Source organism: Misgurnus anguillicaudatus, chromosome 2 (genome assembly GCF_027580225.2).
Source record: "Misgurnus anguillicaudatus chromosome 2, ASM2758022v2, whole genome shotgun sequence".
In the NCBI taxonomy this organism is placed as follows: domain Eukaryota; kingdom Metazoa; phylum Chordata; class Actinopteri; order Cypriniformes; family Cobitidae; genus Misgurnus; species Misgurnus anguillicaudatus.
This window is the reverse complement of record NC_073338.2, coordinates 37,062,382-37,087,708: the sequence shown is the minus strand read 5'-3', so window position 1 is coordinate 37,087,708 and position 25,327 is coordinate 37,062,382. Positions and strand designations below refer to the sequence as shown.

Here is a 25,327-nt window from a genome sequence, read left to right as displayed (position 1 = left end):
GCACGCCTGTTGCCTGGAGAAGAAGAGATGGAGAAAAGTAAACTTGCCGCAGGTGAATTCATTTTTAGGCATATTTATATAGCCTATATTTAAAGTTTATTGTTTCAGTTGTTTGTATTGTTATAAGGCGTGAACATTAAAGCTTGGTTTGAATTTCCATCTGCTGGTCATGATAATAGCCTAACGTTACGTGTATGAGAAAAAAAAGGCAGGGGGGGGTCGGCGGCGTCGGGTTCGGACAGATAATTCACATTGATGTCTCGGGTTACATCGGGTCCGGGCTTTAAAAGCCACGGGCCGGGTCGGGTCGGGTTGTAATTTTCAGGCCCGTTGAGAACTCTAGTCTTGACCAGGACCACACCCCTAAATGCATTGAAGCAACTGCCATGTGATTGGTTGATTAGATAATTGCATTAATGAGAAATTGAACAGGTGTTCCTAATATTCCTTTAGGTGAGTGTATGTGTGTATGTCCATTTTTATAAATGCTTAAAATGTTTGCTGCCAGCTAAAACCTAAGTTTTTCTTTAAAAGCATACGATATGTGTCATAAAATATTAATTTAATAAATTTTTATATGAATACATTTTTAATTAATGTAATCACAATTAGATTTAAAAACACTGTAATTTATTAATTGTACAGCTTTTTCTATGAAAAAATATAAAAAATAATATCATCTTAATTTTAATTAAATGTAAATTTTATTTGCGCTTGCGCACAGCATTCAATTACGTTTCCCACAGCTGCCCTGTTGCTGATTTAGAGTCAGGCACGTTTCTCATTGTTTGGATTTTGGGATGACGAAAACTGTTTTGACCAACAGCTGTGAGCAGTATTTTCAGGTAAAAGCAGCAGAAACAGCTGCCATTCAGATAGTAATATGCATGAAAATATTTTACAGCGATTTAAATCTTAATCACTTGTTATCAACGTCCACAGCCCAGGGAAGGCTAAGCCTTACAGACACACCACCCATGGCTCTGGTTCTCATGGGCAATGTGAATTTTAATCTGTAAATGTGGCAAAATGTAAACAGTTGCAGCATTTTCCATCTCCTTATATTCTACACATACTGTGATGTAAATACACACAGTGTGTCATTTAATGTAAATTCCCAATCCCAATTCCTGCATAAACCAAAAGGTGTTTACAACAAAAAGACATTAATCACAATTAATTTCATATTGATAAGGTGTTATACGAAAGCCAATATTTTAAAACCAACTGGTCTCTCTTACACTAATAACATTTAATTCATGCAATTAATGATACCTCTGAACAATACACAAATCAATTGGCAGTCAGATAAAATTAAAGGAAGAATTAAAAACCAGGTTTCTTATATTCAATATAATACACCTGCTTTAAATTGACATTGATCCGTTTCTCTTTATCAGTTTCTCACTCCCATAATACGCACAGACACAGCAGTAAATTCTCCCTAGTGTAAAACAACCAACACATCTAAGAAATGGCCAGAAATTGCTTCATTTGTTCAGATGTGAATCTTTGGCTACACAGTTAAAGAACGAATTATCCAGGAGCTGTCAAACATGGCATACTGAGCAATGATTATTTAATGATAAATATTGCAGGATTCCCCTCAAAGAACCTAAAAAATAAAAAGATACTTTGTTAGAAGGCCCATGAAACACTATGATGAGTTCATTGCTCTGAGACCTTAATCTGGCACAAATACTGAAGGAAACAAACGCTTTCACCTCCGCACTAACTTTCTAAATTCTAAGTTCTCACAATAGATGTGTCACTGTTCTCACTGTTTTCAGATCACACAAATAATTCACACATTGTTTTTACAAGCCTCCCTTCCTTTTCTTTCATTTATCCAATGAGAATGATTTAAATTAGTGGCACAGACTTCATAGTTAGAAACAAGTTTTTACTAACTTAAAAAATCGTGTTTCTAGAATACCTCAAAATTTCACTATGGTACTTAAATCTAGGGAAACAAATGGCTGAAAAGATATGACCAAAATTAAATGGTTCTCCACTTCCTAGAGCAACACAGCAAAGCACGAATGTGACAGTTGTGTGCAAATAAATGACACACAAGGGTCTGTGTGATGCTCCACGGCCGTGATCGCATTTTAATGTGTCTCTAGTGTTTTGAGATCATATACATATTTTAAGTCAAGTTCAAGTCCTCCTCTGAATTGCAACATGGTATCAAATATAGTTGTAAATATTCATTGGGTTTGTCACTTTGCTTCACTGATGATGAAGAGCACAAATTTCCCTCACTTCATGTGGCCTTTCGGTCTTGTGGCCTTAAATTGCGAGTGCTTGCTTAGTCTACGAGTCCGTAGGGTGTCCCATCTGTGCTCATCAGCACCCCTTTGCCCTTTTGATGCCTCATGCCCTTTACCAACCCAGAAGTCCTTGTGAAAGAGCAATCAGACCATCACAAGACAAATGGGAGGAGTTCACACTGATGAGCAACTTTTCTTAAGATTTCCGGCGTGACACTCGAGTCTGTCCCAAAATATGAATCCAGTGCACCCTCGTGGACTCGTGTCACGGGTCCCTAACTGTGGGTTTACACCAGATGCGAGTTCAACGATTTGCGCGAGTAGATTACATACAAAGTCAATGCAAAGACGCGATCAGACGTGAATATGGGTGGCGCGTTTGCCGTGAAAACACGCACTATTCGCCTCAAACACCTCTTCACCCAAGTTGAAAATATTCAACTCGAGCGAAAAATTTGCATGACACAAAGTTAAATCCCGCGAGTAATCTAGAGCGAGCAACGCAATGCGATTGCACACTTCGCGTTTGGTGTAAACCCACAGTAAGGTCTGCACTACATGATGTTAGGTGCTGACATCACTAAAGCTCATTTCAAGCCTGTTGACCAAAGCAAAACAGTGGTTTACTGCCATGTGTCTTGCCTGTTGTCTTCATTAAAATGATTGTGTTGCTAAGATGCTAAAATATTGGTTTTCATAAAAAGTTCGATTTTTTATTGATAATTGGTTTGTAGTCCAACTATGATTCATTAAATTGATGAAACTAAAAAGATGAATATTAATACAATTACACAAAACTTTTTTCAGTCCATTTTCATATCAGTGCATCATGGTGTTGTGCCGATAGACGATACTATCGCTGATAGTCAGACATATGGCCGATAGTGCGTCTTCATGGCAATAATTGGCATGTTTGCCCATTAAAGTTTTAAATTATTATTATCATCATAGTTTCATAGTTTCAACCACGTCTTGGACTTTTGCTTGAACCTGAATGCGTGTGGATTCCTTCTTGCACCTGAACTTGTGATGCTCATGACTCTGATTCTTGGCGGTGGGACGGAGCGACGAGAAGAAGCTAGAGAAGTGGAATCCTGAGAAGGATGCGAGATGACGTTGACTGAACAAGGCGGAGTCGGAGGGACAAGGGAGCCTGGCAGAGCTTGAGGGAAGATGGGCCACGGTGTAGATAAGGGAACTAGGAGTCAAGGTGGAGCTGATGGTAAGCCCCAGCTCATCTGGGTGATAACATATGCCAGCAGGCTCGTAGCTAACTGGCTTGCCGACAATGATAGATGAGGATGGCTGGTTGGGACCAGCGGAGACAACAGAGAGCTGGACGGAACCAGCAGAGACTGCAGACCAAAGGGTTTGAACCGGTTCACAGAACGAAAACAAAAAACAGAAACTTTTGATGTTTTGAAAGGAACAGAAACGAAACCAGAAACTTTCAAAAAATATCTGTTCTGGAATAAAAACGTTTATTTAAAATAATGGTAACTGGTTAATATTGTTCTTTTTTTCGTTCTTTGACGAGATTTGTGTGCAATACTCGATGAAGTTTACTTACGGTCGTCGTTGACTCATCAGAGAAATGAGAAGCTTGCCACCAGCAATAGCCTACTCAAGCCCAAGTCTCTAATGCTCAATCATAAGAGGTCAATATTGTAGGCTACCAAGTATCTCAAGATGTTTGTTTTTTACTAATTAGTGGTGTAAAGGATTGGTGTAATGTATAGATCACGCAAATTTAAATAGGGTGAAAGTTAATCATTTGCACGTGTTTCAAAGGCTTGCAAATGTTAACACTTAAGTGATTTTAAACAATTGAACCGCTTTTGTACGCACATGCGGTTGAATGTGTCAGGCCCAACTCCGCCCCTTCAAAGATCAGAACTCTTGATGTATAAACTTGAGAGAGAGTTGCGCTACTGTGTCTCATACTGTGTAGTCATTAAAATACATATGGTGAATAAAGCATTGAAAAACAACATAATTTTCACTTTATGTGGAGCGACTGTTTATGCTCCACCAGAAATCCCACAATGACGCACGATGTAGCCGGCTCACGCACCTGGTCAGACATTCCATGAAGCTCAGGCTCTGGGGCGATGTTGGGCTCAGTCGTGTCCAACATTGGCATTCATGTTGCTGCAGGCTTAGGCTCTCTCTCTGCGGTGGGCTCTGGCTGATCATCCGTGTTGTCAGGGTGATGGCTGGCTGAGCTCTTGTTTGGGAATGGGGCTGACAACGTCCTCAATGGTGAGCGGAGATCACATCCCCAACTCCACAAATTCGGCAAAGCTCCCTCGAGGACCCTCCCCAGACAAATACGCTCATGTGGTGGTGTTGAGACCAGCAAGCAGAAAAGTACAAAGCCAGCTGTTTGGGAAGGTGGTGAAAGGTGTTAAATCCAAAAAGTCATTTAAATGTTCCTTGAGGGAGCAATCACCCTTCTCCAGGCAAAACAGTTGCACTGCAGGGAGGTCCATTAGACAGTGACGGGAAGACTAAACTTAACACGAAGACTAAAGACGGAAAAACAAAAAAGCACTGACTAAATACGCCGCAAAAATAAATCCTTTGTGGGTCAGTTATTCTGTAACGTTATGTATATAAAACACATAAACTTTAATAACAAAAAAAAAACAGTAAATCCAGAACATAACCGTGACATTAAACAATAACTGACAATGAAAGCAAACATAGACATAGGCTGTTTCTCAATATTCTATTATTCTCTTCAGCAATCTTGTGTCTTTGTGTCCTCGCTCTACATCAACATTAACCTTCGAAGTTCAATACCAATTCTCAAGAACGCAAGTACAGAGGACGCATGAAAATACCTGGATGTGTTCTTGATATCGAGGATGCATCGGGTGCAGACTTGCACGCTAAAATCACTTTACGCCCCAGAAGTCATTGCAGCAAAACAATGGCGGAGGTCAGGTGACCAACAGGAAGATCGCACACATCTCAATTCTCACAAGTGCGTTCTGTGCTCTTGCGACCTTCTGAGTTCATTCTTCCAAGGTCATCTGGCAAGACCGATCTCCACGAGAATCGTTCTTTGCTTCTTGGAATTGAGAAACAGCCAGAGTATAGCCGTTTCTCAATATGCGTTCTTGTCTGTACTTGCGTTCTTGTGGACTTGTGAAACTTCATCAGTCGCGGCCCAAGTACTGTTCCAGTTCAAAGTTCGCATCAATCCCAAGTTCACATAAAATCCCCGGATGTGTTCTTGATCCGCCCATTTTATCGAGGATGCATCAGAGGAGACTTGTGTGGACTTATGACAGCGAAGTTTCCCAGAATGCATTTCGCGTCAGAAGTTCGTTCTTCCGAGTCTGAACTTGCAAGTCCGAACTAGGAAGGACACAAGTCCGAACTTGCCGTACTTGGTATTGAGAAACGGCTTATAAGTAGTTATGTGTACTTAATCTTTCTATTTAATTCAAATAATCATGGAAAGTTAAACTCATGTTTGTAAGTTTCCAAAAAGTTAAACGTAAAGTTACACATTGTCTTAACTACTTGTGAGTTGAAACAAAGCATATCTCAAGTATATTTAACTCACATTTTTAAAGCAAGCAGATTAACTTTTGTTGCTACGTTTAACCAGCTTGAAATGTTTTACAGTGTACAGGGAAACAGAACAGGATTGTTCTCCCCGAAACTATTGTGTATTGCGAATTTCACAGGCTGATAATAAGATGAATTATTCTCTTTTAATTACATAAACATTACATCACATACAGTACTATATTTAAAATGTATATAGATTATTAATTAGGTTTTATTATTAGGATTGTAAGGTTCTGGTGACAAATTAAAAACTAAACGTTTTTTCTGGGTTTCGTTGGATTTATAATAAACTTATTTTTCTTTCTATTTATACTTTGTTAAAATTAGTTCATTTCAGCTTGGCCTAAAAATCACAAAAAAAAATGTTTGGGTACAGCTTATCTATATTTTTATGAATTCTATAATTATATATTTTTTGCTACAGTAATCCCAATATTGAATAATTAGTATCTCCTCTGAAGATTATGATTCACTTCATGTTTCAAAGAGAGCAGAGCTTTTTTCTGGTTTATTTATGTTTATAAAGTGGCATTGCAATAAATCCAGTGCCAGCATTGAGGACTTAACATCTCGGCTTTTGAATTTTATTCACTGTTGTGTCTTAAACTAATTTCATGCCTTAACATTATAACATTTGACTGATTTCATTCTAGTGCTATTTGTTGTATAGCCATATTCATGTACTGTATATAGATCAGTCTGCTTATTTCGAACAATGTTTAGATGCCTAATATTACTTAGCAGATGCCTAAAGTTATTACTTTAAATGATTCAATAGCAGAATGTAATAAGCTTGTATTGTTTGGTGGGTCAGGCCAGGGGTCAAGGTCATTTGTCAAGGATTTTCCAGTCAGACCCTGCTGGTAAACTGTAACTGCACAATTCTGCAGGCAAAACATATTTTTCCATCTATGCACTTTGATATAATAAAAATAGTCTTTATTTTTAATAATACCATTTTGCAGATATACTATAAATATAACATCGCAGCTATCGCAACATTTGCATGTCAATATCACCATCATTTTATTGTGCTATTTATTTATTTATTTTTAGCCAGGATGTGGCAGTTTCAGTCATGCTTTTGGTGTCACGGCTCAAGACAGATTTTGTGTACAAAAAGGTTACGTGTCATTGCGCATCCTTGGCCCTCGTTCTGCCTCCTACCATTGAGGATGCAAGGATGAGATGTGAGTACAGAGAAGTCAAAGGAAGAAGCATTTGTAAAACAGAATTTGCTGCTCACTCAAGCGGCACTTTAAAGCATTGCTTTCCGTCACTGCGCGTATGAGACCTGACGTTATGTTCCCGGATTTTGATGAATCAAGACAGATCTCAGTAAATCTTAATAAAGCAAGATGCTCTGTGGAAGTATGCAAAACGTATGCTTTATTTAAACAGCTGAGATAAAATGTGACTTAAACATGTTCTGCCAAATGTGAAGTGGAAAGGAGCATTTACAAGGAAACTAAGTATTTGAACACCCTGCTATTTTGCAAGCTCTCCCACTCAGAAATCATGGAGGGGTCTGAAATTGTCATCATAGACGCATGTCCACTGTGAGAGACAATTTAAAAAAAAATCCAGAAATCACAATATATGATTTTTTTAACTATTTATTTTGTATGACACAGCTACAAATAAGTACCCGAACACCTGTCTATCAGCTAGAATTCTGACCCTCAAAGACCTGTTAGTCTGCCTTTAAAATGTCCACCTCCACTCCATTTATTATCCCAAATCAGATGCAACTGTATGAGGTTGTTAGCTGCATAAAAACACCTGTCCACCCCATACAATCAGTAAGAATACAAGTACTAACATGGCCAAAACCAGAGAGCTGTCCAAAGACACTAGAGAAAAAATTGTACACCTCCACAAGCATGGAAAGGGCTACGGGGACATTGCCAAGCAGCTTGGTGAAAAAAGGTCAATCATTAGAAAATTGAAGAAGCTAAACATGAATGTCAGTCTCCATTGGACTGGGGCTTCATGCAAGATCTCACCTCATGGGGTTTCAATGATCCTTAGAAAGGTGAGAAATCAGCCCAGAACTACACCGGAGGAGCTGGTCAATGACCTGAAAAGAGCTGGGAGAAGAGCTCAAACTCCGTGTTTCTCAGCGAAGGGCCAGAAACCTGACTGATCTAGAGAAGATTTGTGTGGAGGAGTGGGCCAAAATCCTTCCTGCAGTGTGTGCCAACATAGTGAAAAACTACAGGAAACATTTGACCTCTGTAATTGCAAACAAAGGCTACTGTACCAAATATTAACATTGACTTTCTCAGGTGTTCAAATACTTAATTTCAGCTGAATCATACAAATAAATAATCATACGTTGTGATTTCTGGATTTTTTTTTAGATTATGTCTCTCACAGTGGACACCTACCCCTCCATGATTTCTAAGTGGGAAAACTTGCAAAATAGCAGGGAGTTCAAATACTTATTTTCCTCACTGTGTGTGTGTGTGTGTGCGTGCGTGCGTGCGTGCGTGTGTGTGTGTGTGTGTGTGTGTGTGTGTGTGTGTGTGTGTGTGTGTGTGTGTGTGTGTGTGTGTGTGTGTCAGGTGTTTCAGCATAAAATGCTTAACCTCTTTTAGTGCATTTGGAAAATTGATCAGTCCTTGATGATGGAGGAACGTGATTGATTTCTGTGTCAGCTAGAAGGATAAAAGGGTCAGGAAAACAGAAAACACCAATTAGGATTGAGAAGCACCTGGAAACTGATTGTACCAGGGCTCCAGACTAACTTTTTTCATTGGGGCACAGTGTCCCCAACTAAAAATTTTAGGGGCACAACCAGAAAATTTAGGGGCACACACCGTAAATCAACATGCTAACCGAATATTCACATTTCTACTAATTTTCACTGTATTACTAATAAATACTTTAATGAAAGATGCAAAAAGTGCAATGTGCTGTTTTCAAATTCAAGGTCAAATTTACTGGTCGCACATGTGCGACTGGATGTAAAATTCAGTGGCACACTCTCAAATTTTGGTGGCAGTCTGGAGCCCTGTTGTACGATTCTTTAGTACAACTTTTACCAGAGTCATTATGATTTGCCTATTGTTTGCACCTTACAACCAATGTATGGTAGAAAACACTCTGCACACAAAATTTGTTTGTTGTGCAATTTACCCTCTGTGCCTGTGGGTAAAAAGAGGCTATTTGATGCACTAGTGTTGGGCGATATGCCCCATAGTGAGATCATCTTATTATCAGCCTGTGAGAATAATCAGTGTCCCAAAACGCTGGATCCGTCTGGATGAAATGCAGATACGATCCAACATTTGTATGTATACAGCTAAGCGCATCTCCGTGTGGACGGCTCTTTTCCACAGCACTGCACATTTAATACGTCTCTTATCTTATCTGGCACACCCACTTCAGTTCATAAATCCCTCTACTAATGATCTGATGATTTAATCAGGCTGTTAAATAAGGCGTGTTAAAATGTGCAGTGCTCTGGGTCCCAAGGAAAGGAATTAAAAACTGGTGTATTAAAATACAAGCAGATTTAAGTAAACTGATATAATACCATATATTGGTTTATTTAAGATGCTTATAAACTGTAAAAGACAAAGGCACCAAAATGGCATTCTGTACATTACCATAGTTTACAATAAACATCTTGGAACCACCACACCTCCTTGCTTTAACTATGCATTTATAGATTTTGTATTTAATATTACACAAAGAATAATACACAATAATAGTTTAACCAATACTGTAGCCAATCTTCTCCCTGCACTTTGATTATTTATATGTCTGACTTCTGTGTTTCTTCTCAAGAATCAATGTGCCACAGTCACAATCTATTTTTTACCTCTTATCATATCCAAACATGCAGACTCGGATGAGTTGAACCTGATTGCCACTAGCCACATCCCCAGCAGGGTTTGTTCAGTCAAAATGCACGGACATAGCTAAAATTACTCTGTTCTTCAGCCATGATTAATCAAAAGGTTACAGGTTATTTACACAATTTCTAGAGAGCTCGTAGGAAGATTCATAAGGATCAATGAAGGTGTCCGCTTTGGCAGCGAGGGAACAATAAAGCTAACAGGAGGGGAAAGCTTAAACATGACAAATAGGAAGACATATTTGCAATATGAGATTCCAGGGTCTCTTTTAGAAAAAGTTCCATTAAGGGTCCTCAACTTCTGAATGACACAGCAGAGTTTGTATCGCAGCAGACAATAAAGGACCTTGTGCAACGTCAGAGAAGTCAGGCACAAGCGCAAATTTACAATGTACCGTGAGCAAGCACAAAAAGGAGAGAGGTTTTAAAAGATGCATAAACCTCTCCAAGAACCTCTTCTGCCTTTATTAATATTTCTCAGCGTCAAGGAACCGCACTTTACCTGAAGTTCATTTGAAGTGGTTTGCCAGTTTGCGTGATCTTTGAATTGTGTTAAGTGTGCCTGATGGTGTTCATTCAATAGTGGAATTATAAACACAGTTCGTGGCAAAGTAAACACAGACACACATACAGTACACAAAAAATGTAAAATTGGTGTATGTATTGCATTTGCACACGGACTGTGTTTAATAGTGGTGCACTTTTAAAAATACGATTACCAATGTACTTAGAACTTAAATGATTTTAACATAAAACGTCCATGGCGCATGCCATTACTGTTCCCAAGTGTATGTTTAAATCTCTTTGTGAGTTTGCAAAGGGAAAACTCAGAAATCATACCCAACAGGATGATGTTGGAGAAGAAAATTTCATATGGGTTTATTTAATATATTTACTTTTGGGGGGTGCCTAAATACATTTGGTGGCTCCCAAGATAGAAAAGAGCCCAAAAGTAATGCATCATAAGAAATCTTGGTGCATAGACCATCTGGGTAGTGTTGGGCGCTATGCCCCATTTTAATGCCCTGTTTACACAAGAACGCTATAAAAATATTTTGTCGGATGTGCATTTCGTTTACACGGCTACGGCGTTTTTGGGACTTAAAAGTGCAAAAAAGTGAAACCACCCTCCAGAGTGGAAATCTTAAAAACGCTCTACCGCCGCGTTCCCGTCTAAAGGGTAAAAACGCAAAAGTCTGCTCACTGTGGCTCTCGTCTTGCGTATGCGTTTACGTCACAGGCATGTCCCAGTATAGGAAAATAACAACAATCATGTCGGATTATTTCCATACGTCGGACCTTCACGTTGCCATAGCAGCTCTGATAAATATACAAGAGTCTTTCCAGCAGTTGTACGAAATATTCATAGCTAGTATTACTGATCAGAAAAGGCGCATTAATTACCTCTATCAAATTGTTGATGCGGCAATTCATCGGAGGCAAACCAGACGATTTTGGATGAGACCTGGGAGAACAAGGCAGAATATTGTACGCAGGCGGTGGACTTGGTGTTGTTGTGTGTCTGTGCTTTACATTGCCACCTAGCCACCTGAAGTGCATACTACATCGAATATCACACACTTTTGCGTCACCATATTCACGCAGATCCCCCCCCCCAAAAAACGCTCGTACAAATGCGGAATAAAAAGTGATAATGCAACGCCACTTTTGCGTTTTCTCTTCAGATCGTTTCCATTTAAACGTAGACTAAGATCGTCCTATCGTGAGATTGCCGATACACGATGGTATCGAGGAGGGGGGGGGGAAGCGAGGCAGTAGTTTACTCATTTATTTGTTCATTTTATATTTATTTATGACAAGTCACTTGATTGGTGGACAAAAAAGAAGCAAGGGCAACACTCTCTTATGTGAGGGAAAGCATGCAATGCGCATGTCAATACAAAACTATGATGATAATAATAATAACTATCGCAACTATCGTCATGAAAGCCCGCTATTAGCGATATGTCTGACGATCATCGATACACGATAATATCATCTATCGGCACAACCCTACATCCGGGTATACTGTTTTTTTAGGGGGGTTCGGACATTCTGCTAGGGTGACTATACATGCCATTCTTGCCGGATGCGTCCTGGCCAGGATTTCGGGTGCGTCTTCCGGAAGTAGTAATTATCAACAGCATACGTCATAGAGGATTATTATTATTATTACAGAAAAGCAACCGTTACATTTTAAGGTAAGAATAAAACTACGATTGTATGTCTTATGTTTTTAACTGAATGGCGTATGCGGTCAACAAATACCGAAATCCTGGCCAGGACGCGTCCGGGAAGAATGGCACGTATGGTCACCCTACATTCTTCTCATCTTGCTTACTGATTTCCGCATACTATATAGGATGAAATAGATGCTTTCAGATGCAGGACAAAACTTTTGGGTAGAAAAAGACATGAGAAACTCAATACCAAGATATACAGTATAAGTCCTTTTACCATTACATCGGATATTGGTCATATCACCCACTTCTACTGTAACCTGCGACAGATACTGTTAGCACACAGATAAATAAAAAAACAATGATTAATGAGATACTTTGAGTTTGACTGATTGTTGGGCTAGAAATGAACTTTAATGGAGAGACAAATGAAGGGAGGGCCTGGATAAATATAGCGCTTTTATCAGCTCGATCTATTTTTATACATTCTTTTCACCACGAGTACCGTCATGGGTCTGTGTTAATTCTGTTAAACCCCTGAGAGTTTAACACCACCTACAAATGTGCCTGATCTAAATTCCACAGAAATAGTCAAACCGTAAAAAGGCTAAGAGGTGCGGCCGCCCTGCATCCTCACTAAATCAGGTAATACTTTTACTGGATTGGGTAATGGTAAAAGCTACTAAGCATGCCGAATCTGTCTTAAGAATTGCATTAGTGGCTTTTACAGGGTGTGCAGCAGAAGCTGTCGAAAATAAATCATTTTGTCCAGACTCATTAACAGATTAAGATTTACATATGAAATGTGATTATTAACAGTTATTGACACATCACATGTGTCAATATTGTGTTGTTACATGTAGATAACAAAACAGAAATTATTTTAAACAGAAATCAAGTCCATTTTAACCTATGCTAAACCTTTAAAACAGCTGAATTTTCATTTTATTTTTCAGCTCCATTATGGAAGATTTTTGGTAAAAAGTCTATCCACACTATTCCTGACGTAAATGCGGGCAACGCCATCTTTGAGCTCAGATGGGTAAAACTTCCGGTGAGCCACTACAGCAAATGGTAGTCCTATTGCGAGGGATACGAGTCTGCCGTTTTGACTGGCATTTTAATGCTTATGAAATCCAGGAAGACTGGCATAACTTGTACAGTTAGCGGTTGCCTTAATAGATGATACAAACACAGTAAATCTCTAGAAAACCTTTGTTTTAACTATAACACACACACAAGAACTGAATGTGACACACGTGCATCTATTATCCACACATCCATCCAGTAAAACCTTTCATAGAAACTGACAGTGAACAATAAATACAATAATTATTCAAAAACAACATATTATGCTGATAAAAATATTCTGATTTATTTATTCTGCTACTATATATTATTACAAAAATGAGATTACAGTACATAATATATAGCCTACGACATAAACTGCTTATTAGTTAATGTTTATAATAGTTTGTGATGTGTTTGCGCGTAACATTACTTTTGTTATGTTTTAAATAATTTTTTAAGCAAACAATTTCATTAGCTCATGTCTTATATACTGCATAATAATATTTCCATAAAATGAAAACAATACTGAAAACATGTAATAGTAGTTTAATACGTTTATTATGGTTTGTTTAAATAACTTACAATGTGTTGAATGAGAAGCATAAGTTACTGCTGCTGTCGGATCGCGTGAAGCTTGATGTGTCGCCATAAAAACTTGTAGATTAAAAATTGCCGTTTAAAAAAAACTCACACCAGGGACACTTGTGACATTTTAAACCATCACCTGAAAATGTTAAAAACAAGATGTCTCTGTATATTCCATGTATTAAACTAGGGCTGAACGATACATCAAATTTTCATCGTCATCGCGATATGAACTCACGCGATGAACACATCGCAACAGACAGCCTTGAAGCGATGAATGAAGGGAAAACAGTAAGCGCATGTTATAAACGTTTGACCTATCACGTTTAGTCCTGAAGACATGTGCTGCGTCCGAAATCGCCTACTACCATACCATATAGTATGCAAAAAGCACTACATTGCCTACTATATAGTATGGAAGTAGGCGGTCCCGGGCGCAGCGATGGTTTGCGCGTTCATGCTATTAGGCCAATCAGGGGAACCCCCAAGTCAGCTACGCTCAGATTGAGTTGTGAGGTGTCAGTTGTGACGCTGTGCCTGTTAGCCAAAACTATGGCAGAGGAAGGAGAGAAGAGTGAGGAAAATGTGTTGTCAGACGAAGACCTTGTGGTAAAAATGAACAGCACTTCAGCTATATCATGGAATTATTTTGGATTTAGGAGAGATGACGGCGCAAACACAGGTACTGTGGAAGCGGTGATTCTCATATTGCGTCTATTGCGCGCTCAAGTTCATTATTTCAAATGTATGTGTGCTCTGGAAGCGCCGCGGTCGCGACACGCTCGTTTTTCCAGGTATTTCAAAAACATTTTAACTTTTCAGAATGACACAAGCGCAGTGTGCAGGTCATGTGACAATAACATACGTGTCTAGTGTTTTTCACGTGTTTGTGAATGGCCCCTAAAACATGAAAAAAAATATATATTTATCGCAACTCACATCGTCATCGCAACATTAAACAATGTCATCGCACATCGCAACCTTTTCTCACATCGTTCAGCCCTATATTAAACACTCGACTGACTGTCCCACTGTAGAGATACGGCATGTCTCTGTGCTTTTATATTTGCTCATTGAAGACCCCTGAGGAACAACATGAAACGATTGGATATATCTTCATATGATGTATCAAGACACTTCTTAATGTCATCCTCACATTGGCTCATACATGAAATTATGACCGTAATCATCATGGAAAACGCCGGCTCTGGTTCAGTGACAGTATGCGCCGGAAGTCGCACCCATAATTCGCGCAAAGCGTCATGGGGCTTAGGAATAGTGTGTATAACAAGTACAAAAAATATATGTTTTTGCTTTTCCTGGATTCATAATAAATCCAATTTTAGGATTCTGACTTGGGTAGGTAAAAAAATCCAGACACGTGTGATGTTTAGCTTACTACAGTATATCGCAGGTAATGAGTCAGTGGAAGTGGCTACAGATTCAGATCTATACACACATCTATTGTTTACCTAACCTGTATTTTTAACCTGGTGGTTAACGAGCTCTTGCAATGAATATAGCCATATTCCAATCAAAATAAATATTAATGTTATTCCAATATAAATAATAATTTATTTATTTATAAATAAATAATTTTGATTTCATCTTTGTTGTCCTTTTGTTGACTTTTTCTGTGCTGAAATGACTGTCTATGCCCCTGTGTACAAATCATTGATGGGTTTGAGTGATGAGTGTTTGGATTCGAGCCTGGAAGTCATAACAGAAGTGACTCAGAATTTTCGGGTCTGGTCTTTAAGCAGACCATTCAAACTCTTCCACACCAGACTGAATCAATCATTTCTTGTTTGGTACATTTTGCAATTATGGAGGTGCTCTGCCCAAACTGTTGCTATTAAATTAAAAGCCCACAATTTTTATCTGTAATATGTGACCCGGGACCACAAAAGTAAGTCGCACAGGTATATTTGTAGAAAAAGGATACATTGCATGAGTCAAAATAAAGCCAAAAATCATTAGTATATTATGCAAAGATCATGTTCCTTGAAGATATTTTGCAATTTTCCTACTGTAAATATATAAAAACTTTATTTTTGTGAGTGGATGCAGCAAAATTTCGATCAAAATTGGCAATAAGTTCTCCATAAACCGGCCACAATCAGGTGCTCCACGTAAGATCCCTGTCTGAGGAGTCTAAAGAATAATCAGGAGAGTTCTCCAAAGGCACTCGGGCAGATGTTCAGGAAGACCTTGCATCAGCAGGTACTGTTGTTTTAAAGAAAACTACAGTATAAGCAATGAACTGAACCGCCATGGCATCCATGCACGCTCAACACGCACGACTCCATTGCTGAACAAAAAGCATGTTGAGGCTCGGTTAAAGTTTGCGAAAGAGCATTTGGAGAAGCCTGTGGATTATTGGGAGACTATAGTATGGTCAGATGAAAGCAAAATTGAAATTTTTGGCAGTCATTCTACACACCATGTTTGGAAAAGAAATGGCACTGCCCACCACCCCAAGAACACCATACCAACAGTTAAGTTTGGGTCTGGAAGCATCATGGTTTGGGGCTGCTTTTCAGCAAGGGGTACTGGCAGACTTCATTATATTGAAGGCAGGGTGAATGGAGAAATGTACCAGGATGTTCTGGATAAAAATCTGCTGCCATCTACCAGAAAGTTGAAAATGAAAAGAGGGTAGACAAACACAAGGCCAAGGAAACAATGAAGTGGTTTCAAAGAAAGAAAACCAATTGCTTGAATGGCCCAGTGAATCACCTGACCTAAATCCCATAGAAAATCTATGGAGAGAACTGAAGATCAAAGTTCATAAAAGAGGCCCAAGGAACCTTCGAGATTTAAAGACCATTTGTGTGGAAGAATGGGCCAGAATCACTCCTGAGCAATGCAGACAACTGGTCTTTCCATACAAGAAGCGTCTAAAAGCTGTAATCACCAACAAAGGCTTTTCTACAAAGTATTAAATAAAGTGTGTTCAATACTTGTTCCCTGTGTCATTTCACTTTTTTTATTATGACTCAACTTGTATACTTAAATGTTCAGATTTTTTGTATGAATTCAATATTTGGCTTGATGGCTTAGAAATCCCCTTACTGATAAAAATGCTGATTTGTCAAACACTTATTTTCCCCGCTGTATATATATTATGTAGCACATATATTACAAATGCCCAAGGTGCTTTACAAAAGCAGTATAAAACAGTAATTTAAAAGTAAATACATCACAGACAGGATAACATAAAAAACATAAAGACACTAACCTACCACCAACAATAGGTCTAGTCCCCTTAAACAAACCCCCAAGATGCATTTAGTAAGTGGGCTTGTAGTAGAGCCTTAAAAACAACCAAAGGACTTGCCAATCTAATGATGGAAGGTCATTACACAGTTTCGGGCCGACTCTTTGGACCATTTTCGGAGAACGCTTGCCTTTTTGTTTGTAGTTTGTTCTTACAGTCACAAATAAGTTTTGGTTCTCCGATCTCAAGGACCTGGACAGAGTATAGACCAACAGCATATTGGAAAGGTATTGTATGGTATGGTATGGTGGTGTTGTGTAGTGCTTTAAAAACAAGAACCAAAATCTTGTAATTGACTCTATACTGGACTGGCAGCCAATTTAAGGATCTCAATAAAGGTGTAACATACTGCCACACCTGTCAGCTATCAAGAAATCACTGAAGTAGGACCTGGCTGAGAAAGTGAAGTAGATTAAAAGATCCTCCAAAGCTAGCCAACATGCCGAGATCCGAAGACATTCAGAAACAAATGAGAAAGTAATTGAAATCTGTCAGTCTGGAAAGGTTATAAAGCCATTTCTAAAGCTTTGGGACTTTAGCAAAGCACAGCAAGAGCTAGGGGTAGGTACCAAACGTCAATACTTTTATGGTATCGAACGAAAAACTCCAATACAATGAGTATCGAAAAATATGAAACATTTCGGTGCCAAATTTTGGTTTCAAAAGCCAAGCGGCTGTGTCTGTTTGAGCCTGTACCTGCATGTAAGGACCTAAAGCGCCGGCGATTGCCAGTCCACCACCACCATGTGACGGGGAGGATTTCTGAAGATACTCGCAGTCCAACTCGCAGTCACCCAACACAAGTGTAGAAAGGATGCAATATGAGAAATATACAGAAAGGCTTTGTGACAGCGCAAGTATGGCCGTGCTGTCTCTGTGAAAGACCCGTCAACCAAAACTGTGCTTCTCCTAAACTGACGAGGGGTTTCAATTTAAAGCACGTGCGCAGACTGTGTCTCTCAATGCTTGTTTAGTGTTACTCCTGCCTGGTTCCGCATTGCAAGACTTCACGTGCGCGTCTCCCACAACAGTCTTAGACAAGGTGTTTAAACTTGACCCACGTGCGCAGCTTGTGTCTCTCAATGCTTATGAAATACTCGCACCTGTCTCCTCGCATCGCAAGACTTAATGCCCTCGTCTCCCAAAATGGACGATGCATTTAAACAGTTTTTTTTACAGTCTATGGTTTAAACTTGACCAGCCCAACACCGCTTACAAGCCTGGCTAATTTCACTTGAATTAAATGACACTGAACGCATTTTCTACTCATTTTAAAAATCCCAAATGTATTTAATATTTTGATAATTATGAAGTTGAATTATATTCTTAATTTCTCTATTTTTGTTTCCTTATTTTATATAAAAAAAAAATAAGTGTGTCTGCTGGTGCACACCTATCTAAAAAGCACAACCAGTTTTATTAATAATGTTAAACTGAGTGAGAAGTACCAGAATTTGTTTTAATTAAGGTGAAAAATAAAAGTTTTGTGTTTAATGTATTTTTGTTGATGTTTAAATCGATTTTGAAAATGAGGTATCGAAATTGGCACCGGATCGAAAGATTTTAAACAATACCCAGCCCTAGCAAGAGCTATTATCCACAAATGGTGAAAACATGGAACAGTGGAGAACCTTTCCAGTAGTTGCCGGCCGACCAAAATTACCCCAAGAACGCAGCGATGACTCATCCAAAAGGTCACAAACAACGTACAAAGTACTGCAGGCCTTACTTGCCTCAGTTAAGGTCAGTGTTCATGACTCCACCATAAGAAAGAGACTGGCCAAAAATGGTCTTCCAAGACGAAAATTGCTGCTTAGCAAAAAGAACATAAAGGCTCATCTCAGTTTTGCCAATAAACATCTTGAAAATCCCCAAGACTTTTGGGAAAATACTCTTTGGACTGACGAGACAAAAGTTTAACCTTTTGAAAGGCTTGTGTCTCATTAGGTCTGGTGTAAAAGTAACACCGGATTTCAGAAAAAGAAGCCAACAGTAAAATATGGTGGTGGTAGTGTAATGGTCTGGGGCTGTTTTGCTGCTTCAGGACCTGGAAGACTTGCTGTAATAAATGGAACCATGAATTCTGCTGTCTACCAAAAATATCCTGAAGGAGAATGTCCGGCTATCTGTTCCTGACCTCAAGCTGAAATGAACTTGGATTCTGCAGCAGACCACTTGAGTGTGTTAACATGTACAGAATAAGCGGATAACTAGCAAAAAACTGCCTATGACAGAAAACCGTTTTCACACATTTACATGTAAATCAATAAACCGGCTATACAGACAACTGCGTTTAGATGGGACTTGGAGATTTGTCAGGTTTCTCACAGGTAGTGACATCACCACCTATAGTCAATAATTATCGTTCAAAAAGCCGACGACATATCTGTTTTAAGCTGTACTGTTGTATCTCTTCTCATGTCTGCAGAACCTGACGCTTATCTTTCACACACGGAGACATGCGCACATGAAGAAAACCACAAGAAAGTCTGTTAAGGTGTTTACATGCCAAACGAAATTGTGGTAAAGAGCAAAAAACTACCTGTGACGATTGTTTTTTGCTTACGCCGTTTATGGGCTTTCCCGAATAAAGGAAAACCATTTTACAAGTTTACATGACCCCACATGTTATCGGTTTATAATCCGCTTAAGACTAGTGCATGTAAACGCACTCAATGATCCAAAACACACCAACAAATCCACCTCTGAATGGCTGAAGAAAAACAAATGTGGTTGAATTACAACAATTCTGCAAAGATGAGAGTGGCAAAAATTCCTCCACAGCGCTGTAATCAGACTCATTGCAAGTTATCGCAAACCCTTGATTGCAGGTGTTGCTGCTAAGGATGGCCCAACCAGTTATTAGGTTTAGGGGGCAAACACTTTTTCACGCAGGGCCATGTAGTTCTGAATTTTATTTTCCCTTAATAATTATTAACACTTTTTCACACCACTGCATATGTATAGTATACAGAAAAATAATAGAATCCATTAAAATAGTTTGTATGCAACTGAAGTAGATCTAATTCGAATGCAATAACTGACACTTTTTCATGATTAGTTAATTGTGGCAGCTGTAAATTTAATCTCAATTATTTATGTAATTGACCGCACAGCCCTTACTGGCCATCTGTCCAAAATGTTTCCTGTCTATGGCCTGAGATGCCCGGACAGGCTTCAGACCTCCCATGACCCTGCAGAGGATGAGCAGAGAGATTTTAGAGAGTGGATGAAGGGAGGCGCAGCCTCGTTTTATAGCCACAGTGGTCAGGAGCAAACAGATTTCAGATTGTACAGACAGAATGAGAGAGTTGGTTGAATCTTGCCTCCAGGAGGATTGGAGTGCTGGAGAAAACCTCGCTATGCACAGAAGAATGGCTCAATGACACTCTTTGCTATTAGGAATATATTAGGCATGCCTTTGATGCAGGATAAAGATCATCCTTAAGGCTAAGCTTATCCCATAGATTTAAATAAGGACCTTTACCTGTTTCAAAACAATACTAAGGGCAGTTTAAAGGAAGAAAAATGTATTACTATCTCATAATACGATTGCCAAAATTACTAATATCTTATATGGTAAATGGACTGCATTTATATAGCGCTTTTAACAGACCTATGGCCATCCAAAGCGCTTTACAATTTGCCTCACATTCACCCATTCACTCCCACATTCATACACCGACGGCGGTGTCAGCCATGCAAGGCGCCATCCAGCTCGTCTGGAGCAGCTGGGGTTGGGTGTCTTGCTCAAGGACACCTCGACACTTGGTCCGGTGGAGCCGGGGATTGAACCTTCTGGTTTGTAGACAACCTACATGAACCACTGAGCCACTGCCACCCCAATATATATATATATATATTTAAAGAAGAACATTTTCTGGCAATAAACTTTTGTGAAAATCATGAAAAATGCTGGCGCTAGCTGGCAACTTTTTTTAAAAACGCTGGCGGGGAAAGAGTTAACATCCAAATGTGCACAAATGGCGTACAAACAAATTAGACTCTTTGGTGTCATTTGGGCATTAATGGAATGCTAACATATATTCAGTGTTTCTCCAAAGCGTCTTCATTCTCCAAAGACACTTTTCCCCAAAGCAACCTACAACTATACAGCAAGGCCTATGCTTAATATTCTGATATTTAACTTCTCAAAAGCAGCTTTAGCACAGTTTGTTCATTGAAATTTCTAAAAGGTTGCTTTGATCAACTAATTTCTCTAATTTTCAAGTATCTTACTGCATTTGCAGAAGCAGTGTAAATCCACCAAGACCAAATACACGAATCTGTCATAATAGTTAACATGCTTAAAGCTTATTACGATCGTGTCTATGCTATGGTGTGTTTGATTATTACTCATGTTTTTGAATGTACCCAAACAGGCTATTAAAGCCTGTTTAAATCCTTCATCTTTATTCATGTTTTTCTTTAACACAGTCACTCCCGTGGAGTAGAGCACTATCATGGACAGCAGGATTACCCCAGATCACCTTCTCTTCCACAGTAGGAATTTTTGGATTTTTTCCATCAGGTGAGCTGGAGCAATACTATGCTTCACGCATGCTTTCTGATGGGATTGAATGATGATTTGTTTTTGCTACTGTGTATTAATATATGTATGTTGCCCCTAGACGATTTTATTAACTCTTTCCCCGCCATTGACGAGTTATCTCCTCCAGAGGTACCTAATGAGTCCGATCCAGAGTTCCCTGAAGTGTCCGCTCACCAAACTCACCAAAGTCCCCTCTTACTCTCCTTGGGTCTCATTTATAAAACTGTGCATAGAATCCTTACTAAAAGTCTATGTATAAAACAAAGCACGCTAGCTCTCCTGAAGTCCGTAAGTGCACGCTAGCTCTCCTGAACTCCCTTAGGTGCCCGCTTGCTCTCCTGAACTCCGCGAAGCGCATGCTCGCTCTCCTGGACTACGTGAGGTGCATGTTCACTTTCCTGGATGCCGTGAGGTGCATGCTCGCTCTCCTGGACTCCATGAGCGCATGTCGCTCTCCTGGACTCCGTGAGGCACACGCTCCCCTTTCCGAACTCGGCCATGAGCCCGATGTCCTTTCCAAACTCAGCCATGAGCCCAATCTCCTTCCCAAACTCGGCCACAAGCCCGATCTCCTTCCCAAACTCCGCTCCAAAAATTTGGTTACCCTGTCGTGAACACGACGGCCATCCATATCGCCTGTGTTCCAGTCTCCATTGCCACGGCCATACCAGCCGTCCATATCTCCTGTGCTCCAGTCTCCAGCGTCACGGTGTGAGCATTGGGTATTCACAAGGGGAGCAAATATAGTGATATCTGACTCGGTAAAATATGCATTCTGAATTTGCACTTAGAAATAAAAGACTTACATTTGCCTGGGAGCTCCATGTGATCCACCATTGTGAACATAAATAAACTAAAGAAAGCTACACACTGTGCAAGCACATGGGAGAATACCACTGATTTGTGCACATAACTGCCAGCTATCACAGCAGACAAGTCACTCCTGTTACGGTCCTGTTCCCTTTTTAAATCCATTTTTTATAACTTTGTGGTTTCAACAAATAGAATTTAGCACAGATCCTTGTCCACTGCTAATAAAACGCAGACAACAGCTATAAAATAAACATAATACCATTATACAGTATAATCATAAGCAAACACTTTGCACAGGTCATCTTGAAAGTTTAACATATTGACTAAATATCCAAACTTTTGACCATCATCTTGAAGACCAAATTGCTGTAACCAAACCAATAATGAACACACCCCTTCGAGTCTCTCTTTACATAAAAAGCAAAGATTTAAAATACACTAGTAAATGAATGAATCCCTCGCCAACCCAACATCAGTCACCTAAGCTTTAGTTGGCACACTTTAATGACTGGAGTCTCTCCACTGAGTGATCTACCTAATTACCAATGATTAAGTTCAAGCTGACACGTTTTTTCCATCAAAGTCAATAACCAGCATGTCTGCTCATTTAAAGCCGATTTCTCCAGATGAACACATGCAGAACTCTATTGGGATCACGACAGACGGCTCCACAGACAAACAGTGCCGGCATGGAGGCAGTGTGCAGTGTGTGTGTAGTAAAATAACATCACAGAGCGCCTCATTTCACACATTAGACCAAAGAGCATGTGGCAGAGCAGACATCATTGTCCTTCTCTCACAGAAACACACATAAGGAGTGAACAATTGCTCTACATTTTTAATAGTTCAGATGGTATGTCTATAAATAAAAAAGCATGCATAGCTTTTGATATGAAAGTATAAAATCTACAGAAATCTTAAAATTATGTTTTGTGTGTGTGTGTAAATATATATATATACAGGTATATGTAAAAAATGCTGGGTCAGCGTTGGGTCAAAAAGGGTCGAGCCCAGCTGTTGGGTTAAATGTATATATATAAAATGTATATATAAACATATGTAAATGTATGTAAATGTTTTATAAAACACAACCAGTTATATATAAAACCAAGATACAGTCTTATATTTAGGCAATATATAGACCGTTGTGCTAGGTCTCTGTCCTTCAGGAATGCACCTGCACTACTCCACAAACGCCGTTTCCTAATTAATACTTGATAAATATGTGCAAAATCCATTGTTTTGACATATATCCTGCAACATTGATGTAAAAAACACTGTAGTGTTCATAAATTCTAGAAAAATAAACTTACTAGTAGTGTTGTATTTGACGCCGTTGATGTACTCCGGACACGGTCGCTCAACTACACGATCAGAGTTGCTTCTGGGCCAGCAAGTTCCGATCTCATCCGTCGTGGCGTTACAGTAGAGACCTAAATTAAAGAGATGTTCATGAGCGCGCATTGAACCATACATTGACACCTGACACACGCTTTAACAGATAAGTGAAATGCGCACCGTCGAAATTCATCAAAGCGAAGGATGAATTGTCGTAGAAGGTGTTTTGTAAAGCATCCAAAAGAGTACAGTTGGGCTCGCCGAACTCCCTGATGATAAACTGGAACAGGGACGCGTCCATTATTTTAATTGCGTTGAGACGAGCAGAAATAAGGGTTTCAGGAGGTTACAACAACAGTGAGTCTGCCTCCCTGTCAACTTGATACAGTTTCGCCTCTTCACTGATGACAAGCGCGCCCTGAGCGCACGTCACAGCGCGTGGTCCGTGGCTCACAACTCGGTGTGCGCGCCGAAATGATCATGATGTCAGAAGGATACGTATACTACGGGACACCGCGTATAAAAGGGGCTGCGTTGGGAAAAGACTAACAATGATTCAGAATCGATTTACTAGTAATGAAAGCATTTAAGTCAAATATTTGATTCTGATGTTAACATTTTAAAAGCTGTACTCCCAATGTATCCAAATGAAAAGAAAAAAAATGGTATCCAAATGTTTATATTAAAATAATAGCAATTAAGCATCAATTATTATATTTTTAATGAAAAGCAATACTCTGCACTACTTTAAAACAAAAATATATATATATAAGACAGTTATGATTTGTGATAATCCACATTACACTTTTGCAGACACTTTTATCCAAAGCAACTTACAGTGCATTCAAGATACATTTTATTATTCCCTGGGAATCGAGCCCATTGCCTTTGCGCTTAAAATGCCCTATCCATTGAGCTAAAATGAAGACTAATCTGTCATCTATATAAGAATCAGAAAGAGATTGACTGTTTTTTGCACCAACAAGGACTTTTCTTACACATATATCCAAACACAACAGCAAGACACCTAAGAATAAAATTAAAGAGTGAAAATATGCAATTTTTCAAAATATGAGAGGCAAAATGTCCATACTTTCACACTCTCATAAAAAAGGTACAAAAGTCGTACCTTTTTATCGTGGAGATGGTACCTTTAAAGCTTTTTAACACCTTTGATGTACTACGTAACTTTGAAAAAGGGACCTCTTTTGTACCTTCAAGGGATAGTTCACCCAAAAATTAAAATTCTGTCATCATTTACTCACCCTCATCTTGTAACAAACCTGTATAAATGTCTTTGTTCTGATGAACACGAAGGAAGATATTTTAAAAAATGTTTGTACTCAAACCTTTCGTAAGCCCCATTCACTTCCATAGGAAAAAGGAATACTATGTCTGATAGGTTCGGTTACAAACATATCTCAAAAATCTTCCTTTGTGTTCGGCAGAACAAAGAAATTTATACAGCTTTGTAACAACATGAGAGTGAGTAAATGTTGACAGAATTTTCATTTTAGGTGAACTCCCTTTCACCCTTTTTCTAAGATTGCAGTACGTTCTTCTATTGACAACTATTATGGTTAAATGAAGGGAAGTGTCAAAATCATTGACTTGGAGTGTACTGTTCTTAAGTTCAATGTCTACAGCTATCATCATTATATTACAATTTCTAAAGACTGGACTGAAATAAAATCCCTCTTATGACTGTATAGGAGGGAATGGGGTAAGACTGTATTGGAGCGTGTGTGATTTCTTAACAGATGAGTCTGTTATTGATACAGTAGA

General features: G+C 39.1%; 1 protein-coding gene across 2 annotated transcripts in view; it reads right to left on the bottom strand.

Moving 5' to 3' along the window:
* The window catches only part of LOC129442779 (corticotropin-releasing factor receptor 2), a 106,767-nt gene that overhangs the window by 67,960 nt on the left and 13,480 nt on the right, over positions 1–25,327 (bottom strand). The window contains exons 1-2 of one of the 2 annotated variants that reach the window (XM_055203053.2): positions 23,723–23,997; positions 23,518–23,637 (exon numbers count right to left, since the gene is read on the bottom strand). In XM_055203053.2, the coding sequence (XP_055059028.1) occupies positions 23,518–23,637; positions 23,723–23,843 (241 nt within the window). In that variant the 5' untranslated portion in view covers positions 23,844–23,997. Of the gene's footprint in view, positions 1–23,517; positions 23,638–23,722; positions 23,998–25,327 lie in introns of those variants that run through there. The other variant, XM_055203052.2, reaches the window with a different exon arrangement.